The sequence below is a fragment of the Phalacrocorax aristotelis genome, chromosome 3 (assembly GCF_949628215.1).
Source record: "Phalacrocorax aristotelis chromosome 3, bGulAri2.1, whole genome shotgun sequence".
In the NCBI taxonomy this organism is placed as follows: Eukaryota; Metazoa; Chordata; class Aves; order Suliformes; family Phalacrocoracidae; genus Phalacrocorax; species Phalacrocorax aristotelis.
In genome coordinates this window covers 1,615,670-1,625,549 of record NC_134278.1, presented here as the reverse complement: position 1 = coordinate 1,625,549, position 9,880 = coordinate 1,615,670, and the positions used below count along the sequence as shown (strand labels likewise).

General features: G+C 65.1%; 1 protein-coding gene across 9 annotated transcripts; it reads right to left on the bottom strand.

Annotated features, from left to right (window-relative positions):
• Positions 1-1,031: 1,031 nt before the first annotated feature.
• On the bottom strand, positions 1,032-9,555 carry LOC142054196 (uncharacterized). Of its 9 annotated transcripts, XM_075086418.1 has the most exons (5): positions 8,739-9,555; positions 8,421-8,603; positions 7,888-8,117; positions 6,583-7,673; positions 3,922-4,008 (listed from the first exon to the last, which is right to left on the bottom strand). In XM_075086418.1, the coding sequence occupies exons 1-4, from the start codon at positions 9,144-9,146 to the stop codon at positions 6,602-6,604; spliced, it is 1,893 nt and encodes a 630-aa protein (XP_074942519.1). In that variant the 5' UTR covers positions 9,147-9,555; the 3' UTR covers positions 3,922-4,008; positions 6,583-6,601. The 9 variants fall into 9 exon arrangements, with proteins under 9 accessions (XP_074942520.1, XP_074942521.1, XP_074942514.1 ...); XM_075086419.1 differs by lacking the exons at positions 6,583-7,673; positions 7,888-8,117; positions 8,421-8,603; positions 8,739-9,555 and adding exons at positions 1,032-1,343; positions 3,014-3,564; positions 4,312-5,528 and having other exon boundaries at positions 3,779-4,008; XM_075086420.1 differs by lacking the exons at positions 6,583-7,673; positions 7,888-8,117; positions 8,421-8,603; positions 8,739-9,555 and adding exons at positions 2,027-3,564; positions 6,220-6,345; positions 6,438-6,576 and having other exon boundaries at positions 3,779-4,008.
• Between the last annotated feature and the right edge of the window lie 325 nt (positions 9,556-9,880).

The following is a 9,880-nucleotide window of genomic DNA, read 5'->3' as shown; positions in this document are numbered from 1 at the left end:
TGCAGGTGTGGCCTCACTGGGGCAGAGCAGAGGGGGAGGAGAACCTCCCTCGCCCTGCTGCCCACAATCCTTTTCATGTAGCCCAGGATATCGCTGGCCCCCTTGGCCCCAAGGGCCCGGTGCTGGCTCAGGGTCACCTCGCTGCCCCCCAGCACCCCCAGGTCCACAGAGCCAGTCTCCAGAAGAGCAGGCCCCAGCCTGTGCTGGTGTGGGGGGTTGTTGCTCCCCAGGGGCAGGACCTTTCACTTGCTTTTGTTGAATTTCATCAGGTTGCCCTTCAGCCCCAGAGAAATGGGGGCTGGAGGATGGTGCCCATCCCAAGGCTGTGCATCCCTCCTCAGGGCTGATAGAGGTGCCCACCTGGCTACTGCAGGGGGCACCCAAGCTGGGGGGCTCAGAGCCCTTTGCCCACATGGGCCATGGTGGGTGACCTCCTGTGGGAGCCAAGCCCCAGGCCCCAGGGGAGGGGAGAGAGAACTGGGGCTGCATTGCTGGACCCTGTGAGCGCTGCGGAAAGGCTCCTTGGAGGGATATTCAGAATCAAGGGTGAAGCAGGGACCGGGGATGGAATAGCTGTGGAAATGCCAGCACCCCAGGATGTCATAGAGCGGCCCCAGGGCCAGTCTCCCCAGTCAGAACTGTCCCTGCTATACTCATGGCTCTGGTGGTCACTGCCCCAGGTACAGGTCCCATCCCGCTGCGGGGGACACCTGGCATCGTGCCCCTGCAGCCGCCACGGCCCTGCAGAGAGCCCTGGGGCTGTGCAAGGGGCAGGCCCTGCCCTTCCCTCCCCATGGCTCCGGCAGAGGCGGGGAAGTGTCCACCAGCTCAAAGCCTTCCGAAGGCTACCGACCCACAGCTGGAGGTGGCTGGACATCCCCGGGGGCTCACAGGGAGCCGGGTTCTCTGGCACAGCTGGAGTCTGCCTTGCGCGGTGTGAGGGGAGGGCTCTTTTCTCAGCTCCCTGCAATATAGAGCTGGGGAAGAGCCACCTTCCTCAGCCTCAAGCGTGCAAGGCCCTCACTGAAGAACTAGGGAGACCTCGAGGGTGTTTGAGGATACCACTCTTTTAATCAGTCAATAAAAACGGGCTTTCACTTCCAGGTCTCGGCCGAGGTCTCGTGTTGGTGGGGAGCGCGCCTGTCGCTGGCTGCTTTTCAGGGCGAGCCCTTTCCTCCTTCCCTGCCTCTGCCCCCGCTGCTCCCCAGGCGCAGCCTCTTCTCCCGCTGCCCCTCCCCAGTTCTCCTGCCCTGTGCAGCAGCCTAGGAGACAGAAAGGCAGTGAGGAGGGGACCCTGGGCTCCCGGACCACACTATCTCGTCCAACAGAAACACCTCCTGAGGGCAAATTGCAGATTTTGCAGCCCACGAGGCATCGACGGCACTGCAGGCAGACGGGGTGTTCTTCCCTCATGTCACCGTACAGGACTGCTGCGGTGCTGTGCTGAGCTTTCCTCAGCTTCCTGACCACGTTGAGGCAGATCCTGTTGATATCCAGGGACTGTATCAGGCATCTGGCGAGCTCGTCCCTGTTGGTGATGGAGGGTGGGCTCCTGAGGAGCGCTGAGGTGGTCTCAGCAGTGACATTTGCATGCTGACCCACGCCTGCTGTGTGCCCGGGGAGCTTCCCCGCAGGGGCCCCTTTGCTGCTTTCCCTGCGCTCTCCTCCATGGGGCTTCGCCCAGCTGTGGGGGGAAATAGGGGCTGGAGTGTGGGGGGCTGCTGTGGGAGAGGAGAGACCCAGCACCCTCTCTCTGCCTTCTCGTACCCACTGGGCGATCTCCCAGCTGCCCGCAGCCTCCCCAGGGCAACAGGGCAGCTGCACGGGGCAGAGGGACCCACGTGTGGTCAGGGGGCTCCCGCAGGGGGCTGCCCCCCTGCAGGGAAGGGCGCTCCTTACCCTGCCCTCAGGCTCTGGGTGTCCGGACCCCTCCACGCCTTCCCAAGGAACTGAGGCTCCTGAGGGAGGAGGCAGAGGCGGAGAGGGCACGGGCAGCCATGACGGGGCCCCCCAGGTACAGTGGCGTCCTTTGGCCAGGAGCTGCTGTGGAGCCCGGCGCAGCTCTGGGACGGGGCTGCTCACTTCTCAGCTCCTTCCTCTTGCTTCTGCGGCAGCTTGTCCCTGCAGAGGTCCCCTGCCCCCAGAAAGCAGAAAAAGGGGGTGAGGATGGATGCCTGGGCTCCATTTTGTCCCTGAGCAGGAACCCCCGGGGCGGGGAGGCCCTGCAGAGGGCCAGGCTGTGGCACAGAGGGGCTCAAGGGTCCCAAAGCATCCCTGAGCGAAGGGGCTTTGGGGAGTGTGAGCAGTGGGCGGCAGGCGTCTCCTGAGCATCCCTGGCATCGCCCCTTGCCCTCCTCAAGCCCCGCAGGATACACACCTCCCTTTGCCCCTTCCCCGCAGCGGGGCCCTGCGCCTCTCTCCGTCTCTGTGCCGGATTCTGCCTCTCCGCGTGCTCCCCTCCAAGCAGTCCCACCTTTTCCTGCCGCTGCTCCTTACAACTCCACCTCCATGGTGTGCAAGAGCGCGTCCCCCTGAAACTGGAGGTCGAACGGCACCGTCCGCTCCCCTTCTGTGGTGCCGTTGTCAGCCGAGCTCCCCGCTGCCCACAAGCAGCCCTGCTCATCCTCAAGGCTCCTCCGCACGCTGCTCTTCAGCCTGTACCAGGCCCGCCGGATGCACTGCAGGCTGACCCCCCGCCCCAGGCCCCTGTGCTCCACGCAGGGCAGGGGCTCCATCGCAACTCTCCGCAGCCGGTCCAGGGCCGCAGGGGAGAGGGGCTGTGCCCATGAGGGCAGGGGCCGCATGGGGGCCGGGCTGGGGAGAGGCTGCCCCTGCCCAGCCAGCTGCAGCTCGGCAGTGCTGGCATCACCGCAGTCGGTGCCCGGCTGCCTTGCAGGAGGAGCCCTTGCCTTCTGCGGGGACGGTCTCATGTCTCCATGTGGTGTTGCCTGGGCCCTGAAGGTGGGGAGCGATGGCTGGGAGCTCCCGCTGTCCCCAGGGCTCCTGGGCAGAGGCACGTTGCAGACCTCGCAGCACCTCTCGGGGGCGATTTCGGGGATGCGCTGGGTTCTGTCCCACATGTAGAGCAGGTCCCCAGCCATGGTGAGCTCGAAGCCCAGCCCCATTTCCAGCTGTTCGATCTCCTCGTACCGCAGTATGTGCACGGTGTGTAGGATGACGGCCAGCACGGGCAGGTCCTCCTCTGCCACGGGCTTGCTGTAGTGCGGGCAGCTGCCCACGAGGCATCGACGGCACTGCAGGCAGACAAGGTATTCTTCCCTCATGTCGCCGTACAGGACTGCTGCGGTGCTGTGCTGAGCTTTCCTCAGCTTCCTGACCATGTTGAGGCAGATCCTGTTGATATCCAGGGACTGTATCAGGCATCTGGCGAGCTCGTCCCTGTTGGTGATGGAAGGCGGGCTCCTGAGGAGCGCTGAGGTGGTCTCAGCAGTGACATTTGCATGCTGACCCACGCCTGCTGTGTGCCCGGGGAGCTTCCCCGCAGGGGCCCCTTTGCTGCCGCTGCTGCTTTCCCTGCGCTCTCCTCCATGGGGCTTCACCCAGCTGTGGGGGGAAATAGGTGCTGGAGTGTGGGGGCTGCTGTGGGAGAGGAGAGACCCAGCACCCTCTCTCTGCCTTCTCGTACCCACTGGGCGATCTCCCAGCTGCCCGCAGCCTCCCCAGGGCAACAGGGCAGCTGCACGGGGCAGAGGGACCCACGTGTGGTCAGGGGGCTCCCGCAGGGGGCTGCCCCCCTGCAGGGAAGGGCTCTCCTTACCCTGACTTCAGGCTCTTGGTGGACCCCTCCACGCCTTCCCAAGGAACTGAGGCTCCTGAGGGAGGAGGCAGAGGCGGAGAGGGCACAGGCAGCCATGACGGGGGCTCCACAAACAATGGAATCTCTCGGCTGGGAGCCACTGTGGAGCCCGGCGCAGCTCTGGGACGGGGCTGCTCACTTCTCAGCTCCTTCCTCTTGCTTCTGCGGCAGCTTGTCCCCGCAGAGGTCTCCTGCCCCTAGAAAGGAAGTCCCGGCTTAGTGCGGGGTGTCTGCCCTCAGCGGGGAGGGCCCCGGCCCAGGAAAGAAGGACCGTGGGCAGGGGATCTGGAGGTACAGGGACCGGAGGGTCCCTGGCCCCAGGGCTGGTGCCCGAGCGGAGCTGGCTGGGCGGCTGCAGAGCAGGGCCCTGGCTGGGCTGGGCAATGGCCCCTGTTGCCTGCTCCCTCCCAAAACGGGGATGGGGCCCTCCCGAGGAGCCCGGGGATGGGCCCTGCCCAGGGAGCGTTTGGGGCAATGCCAAGAGGGATGCCGACCTTGGCCTTGCTCTTGATGCAGAAGTTCAGAAAGACGATCAGACCCAGGACGGCGAAAAAGCTGAGGGTGCAGGGCAGCACGAGCATGCAGAGTCCCCAAAGGCTCAGGCTGGAGACGTAGAGCAGCAGCGTCAGCTTCCATCTTGCCATGTTGCTCAGGGAGCGCCAGCATCTCCAGAGCTTCTGCATGATGAGGGGATGTGCAAAGTGGTCAACTGACTCTATGAGTCTGTGATTCTGACTGGGGAGGCTGAGAAACCCAGTGAGATATCTGAGGGGAGGAGAGGTTGGGGTGACACCAAAGCACCCTGCTCCCACCTTCCTCTCTGCCTTTCCACCCATCTCTGATGTGCTTTTCCCACGCTTGCCCATCTGCTCGCTGGCTCGCGTGTAGTCGAAAGGACAGCCGAGCCTCCCTGAAAGCTGCTTAAATAAGGCCCACGTTTGTGATGCAATGGTGACATCACATTGACACACAATGGCCGCCACAGCAGCCCAGGGCTGAGCTGGCGCGGGAGATTGTGGAGCCACCTGCCCCAGAGGGCCCCTGTGCCCGGGTTTGCGGGGCAGCGCAGCCCAGGACAGAGCCCAGGGCCTGTGGGGGAGCGGGCAGGGAAGGTCCCTCTGGGCCACCAACCTCCAGCCCCAGCCCAGGATGGGCCACTGGGATGGCTCCGTGGTCCTGGTGGCACCAGGGCTGCTCTGGCCCCCCATGGGGCCTGGCATGGGGCAGGCCCTGCCCTTCCCTCCCCATGGCTCCGGCAGAGGCGGGGAAGTGTCCACCAGCTCAAAGCCTTCCGAAGGCTACCGACCCACAGCTGGAGGTGGCTGGACATCCCCGGGGGCTCACAGGGAGCCGGGTTCTCTGGCACAGCTGGAGTCTGCCTTGCGCGGTGTGAGGGGAGGGCTCTTTTCTCAGCTCCCTGCAATATAGAGCTGGGGAAGAGCCACCTTCCTCAGCCTCAAGCGTGCAAGGCCCTCACTGAAGAACTGGGGAGACCTCGAGGGTGTTTGAGGATACCACTCTTTTAATCAGTCAATAAAAACGGGCTTTCACTTCCAGGTCTCGGCCGAGGTCTCGTGTTGGTGGGGAGCGCGCCTGTCGCTGGCTGCTTTTCAGGGCGAGCCCTTTCCTCCTTCCCTGCCTCTGCCCCCGCTGCTCCCCAGGCGCAGCCTCTTCTCCCGCTGCCCCTCCCCAGTTCCCCTGCCCTGAGTGGCGGCCTGGTCTGCCAGGTGCCCGGGCACCGAAGGAGGCCTGGCTCTGCCGTCCCCTCTGGGCGGGAAGGCAGCAGGCAGGCAGCGACGTCCCGGGGGAGGCAGGGACCGAGAGGGGCTGCTGCTGGGCAGGGAAGCCCCGCTCGCTTCCCTCCATCGTCTGCCAGCGGGAGTGGGGGGCTGCGCAGCGCGTCATCTCTTCTCGCCCGGCCGAGGAGGGAGGAAGGGGGTGAGGATGGATGCCTGGGCTCCATTTTGTCCCTGAGCAGGAACCGCTGGGGCGGGGAGGCCCTGCAGAGGCCCAGGCTGTGGCACAGAGGGGCTCAAGGGTCCCAAAGCATCCCTGAGCGAAGGGGCTTTGGGGAGTGTGAGCAGTGGGCAGCAGGCGTCTCCTGAGCATCCCTGGCATCGCCCCTTGCCCTCTTCAAGCCCCGCAGGATACACACCTCCCTTGGCCCCTTCCCCGCAGCGGGGCCCTGCGCCTCTCTCCGTCTCTGTGCCGGATTCTGCCTCTCCGCGTACTCCCCTCCAAGCAGTGCCGTGTGCGCACGGGAAGCACCGGCTTAACCAGTCACATCTTCCCCCCTGGCAGGACCAGCACAGGTCCCGAGTGCCAATCCCCAGGAGAGCCCAGGAGGGCCCCCTTGCTGGTGGAGGGAAATGGGGGCGCCTCTCCTAACTGCCATGACCAACCTCCAAAGAGCCGACACCTTCTGGCCCCAGGTGGAAGGGGAGCCGAGCAGGTTGATGGTCAGTGCACACAGAAACCCTATGGCTCTCTGCTGGCACATCTCCGCGGGGGGCCAAAGGGACCACACCCTGCGGGGAGGCAACAATTTGGTGTCAGTCCTACTCCAGTATAACAGCCCCATCCAAACCAACACTCATCGAGAGGCCATCACATCACTCACCGTCATCCCAGCACTCCCAGACCACACTATCCCGTCCTACAGAAACCCCTCATGAACTACACAGCTTCGATGGCTGCACCAGTCAGCTGTCCCCGTCGTCCTCCCACACTGTGCCGGATCCTGCCCACGCTCCTCCCAGTCCCACCTTTTCCTGCCGCTGCTCCTTACAACTCCACCTCCATGGTGTGCAAGAGCGCGTCCCCCTGAAACTGGAGGTCGAACGGCACCGTCCGCTCCCCTTCTGTGGTGCCGTTGTCAGCCGAGCTCCCCGCTGCCCACAAGCAGCCCTGCTCATCCTCAAGGCTCCTCCGCACGCTGCTCTTCAGCCTGTACCAGGCCCGCCGGATGCACTGCAGGCTGACCCCCCGCCCCAGGCCCCTGTGCTCCACGCAGGGCAGGGGCTCCATCGCAACTCTCCGCAGCCGGTCCAGGGCCGCAGGGGAGAGGGGCTGTGCCCATGAGGGCAGGGGCCGCATGGGGGCCGGGCTGGGGAGAGGCTGCCCCTGCCCAGCCAGCTGCAGCTCGGCAGTGCTGGCATCACCGCAGTCGGTGCCCGGCTGCCTTGCAGGAGGAGCCCTTGCCTTCTGCGGGGACGGTCTCATGTCTCCATGTGGTGTTGCCTGGGCCCTGAAGGTGGGGAGCGATGGCTGGGAGCTCCCGCTGTCCCCAGGGCTCCTGGGCAGAGGCACGTTGCAGACCTCGCAGCACCTCTCGGGGGCGATTTCGGGGATGCGCTGGGTTCTGTCCCACATGTAGAGCAGGTCCCCGGCCATGGTGAGCTCGAAGCCCAGCCCCATTTCCAGCTGTTCGATCTCCTCGTACCGCAGGATGTGTGCGGTGTGGAGGATGATGGCCAGCACGGGCAGGTCCTCCTCTGCCGCGGGTTTGCTGTAGTGCGGGCAGCTGCCCACGAGGCATCGACGGCACTGCAGGCAGACAAGGTATTCTTCCCTCATGTCGCCGTACAGGACTGCTGCGGTGCTGTGCTGAGCTTTCCTCAGCTTCCTGACCATGTTGAGGCAGATCCTGTTGATATCCAGGGACTGTATCAGGCATCTGGCGAGCTCGTCCCTGTTGGTGATGGAAGGCGGGCTCCTGAGGAGCGCTGAGGTGGTCTCAGCAGTGACATTTGCACGCTGACCCACGCCTGCTGTGTGCCCGGGGAGCTTCCCCGCAGGGGCCCCTTTGCTGCCGCTGCTGCTTTCCCTGCGCTCTCCTCCATGGGGCTTCGCCCAGCTGTGGGGGGAAATAGGGGCTGGAGTGTGGGGGCTGCTGTGGGAGAGGAGAGACCCAGCACCCTCTCTCTGCCTTCTCGTACCCACTGGGCGATCTCCCAGCTGCCCGCAGCCTCCCCAGGGCAACAGGGCAGCTGCACGGGGCAGAGGGACCCACGTGTGGTCAGGGGGCTCCCGCAGGGGGCTGCCCCCCTGCAGGGAAGGGCGCTCCTTACCCTGACTTCAGGCTCTTGGTGGACCCCTCCACGCCTTCCCAAGGAACTGAGGCTCCTGAGGGAGGAGGCAGAGGCGGAGAGGGCACAGGCAGCCATGACGGGGGCTCCACAAACAATGGAATCTCTCGGCTGGGAGCCACTGTGGAGCCCGGCGCAGCTCTGGGACGGGGCTGCTCACTTCTCAGCTCCTTCCTCTTGCTTCTGCGGCAGCTTGTCCCCGCAGAGGTCTCCTGCCCCTAGAAAGGAAGTCCCGGCTTAGTGCGGGGTGTCTGCCCTCAGCGGGGAGGGCCCCGGCCCAGGAAAGAAGGACCGTGGGCAGGGGATCTGGAGGTACAGGGACCGGAGGGTCCCTGGCCCCAGGGCTGGTGCCCGAGCGGAGCTGGCTGGGCGGCTGCAGAGCAGGGCCCTGGCTGGGCTGGGCAATGGCCCCTGTTGCCTGCTCCCTCCCAAAACGGGGATGGGGCCCTCCCGAGGAGCCCGGGGATGGGCCCTGCCCAGGGAGCGTTTGGGGCAATGCCAAGAGGGATGCCGACCTTGGCCTTGCTCTTGATGCAGAAGTTCAGAAAGACGATCAGACCCAGGACGGCGAAAAAGCTGAGGGTGCAGGGCAGCACGAGTGTGCAGAGTCCCCAAAGGCTCAGGCTGGAGACGTAGAGCAGCAGCGTCAGCTTCCACCTTGCCATGTTGCTCAGGGAGCGCCAGCATCTCCAGAGCTTCTGCATGATGAGGGGATGTGCAAAGTGGTCAACTGACTCTATGAGTCTGTGATTCTGACTGGGGAGGCTGAGAAACCCAGTGAGATATCTGAGGGGAGGAGAGGTTGGGGTGACACCAAAGCACCCTGCTCCCACCTTCCTCTCTGCCTTTCCACCCATCTCTGATGTGCTTTTCCCACGCTTGCCCATCTGCTCGCTGGCTCGCGTGTAGTCGAAAGGACAGCCGAGCCTCCCTGAAAGCTGCTTAAATAAGGCCCACGTTTGTGATGCAATGGTGACATCACATTGACACACAATGGCCGCCACAGCAGCCCAGGGCTGCGCTGGCGCGGGAGATTGTGGAGCCACCTGCCCCAGAGGGCCCCTGTGCCCGGGTTTGCAGGGCAGCGCAGCCCAGGACAGAGCCCAGGGCCTGCGGGGGAGCGGGCAGGGAAGGTCCCTCTGGGCCACCAACCTCCAGCCCCAGCCCAGGATGGGCCACTGGGATGGCTCCGTGGTCCTGGTGGCACCAGGGCTGCTCTGGCCCCCCATGGGGCCTGGCATGGGGCAGGCCCTGCCCTTCCCTCCCCATGGCTCCGGCAGAGGCGGGGAAGTGTCCACCAGCTCAAAGCCTTCCGAAGGCTACCGACCCACAGCTGGAGGTGGCTGGACATCCCCGGGGGCTCACAGGGAGCCGGGTTCTCTGGCACAGCTGGAGTCTGCCTTGCGCGGTGTGAGGGGAGGGCTCTTTTCTCAGCTCCCTGCAATATAGAGCTGGGGAAGAGCCACCTTCCTCAGCCTCAAGCGTGCAAGGCCCTCACTGAAGAACTGGGGAGACCTCGAGGGTGTTTGAGGATACCACTCTTTTAATCAGTCAATAAAAACGGGCTTTCACTTCCAGGTCTCGGCCGAGGTCTCGTGTTGGTGGGGAGCGCGCCTGTCGCTGGCTGCTTTTCAGGGTGAGCCCTTTCCTCCTTCCCTGCCTCTGCCCCCGCTGCTCCCCAGGCGCAGCCTCTTCTCCCGCTGCCCCTCCCCAGTTCCCCTGCCCTGAGTGGCGGCCTGGTCTGCCAGGTGCCCGGGCACCGAAGGAGGCCTGGCTCTGCCGTCCCCTCTGGGCGGGAAGGCAGCAGGCAGGCAGCGACGTCCCGGGGGAGGCAGGGACCGAGAGGGGCTGCTGCTGGGCAGGGAAGCCCCGCTCGCTTCCCTCCATCGTCTGCCAGCGGGAGTGGGGGGCTGCGCAGCGCGTCATCTCTTCTCGCCCGGCCGAGGAGGGAGGAAGGGGGTGAGGATGGATGCCT

Coding starts and splice junctions, on each gene's coding strand:
- LOC142054196 (XM_075086416.1), bottom strand. CDS start 9,146: ATGCCAGGCCCCATGGGGGGCCAGAGCAGCCCTGGTGCCACCAGGACC. Junction 8,118..8,420: donor GCATCAAGAGCAAGGCCAAG/GTCGGCATCCCT, acceptor TTCTAGGGGCAG/GAGACCTCTGCGGGGACAAG. Junction 7,674..7,887: donor ACCAAGAGCCTGAAGTCAGG/GTAAGGAGCGCC, acceptor TTCCCCCCACAG/CTGGGCGAAGCCCCATGGAG.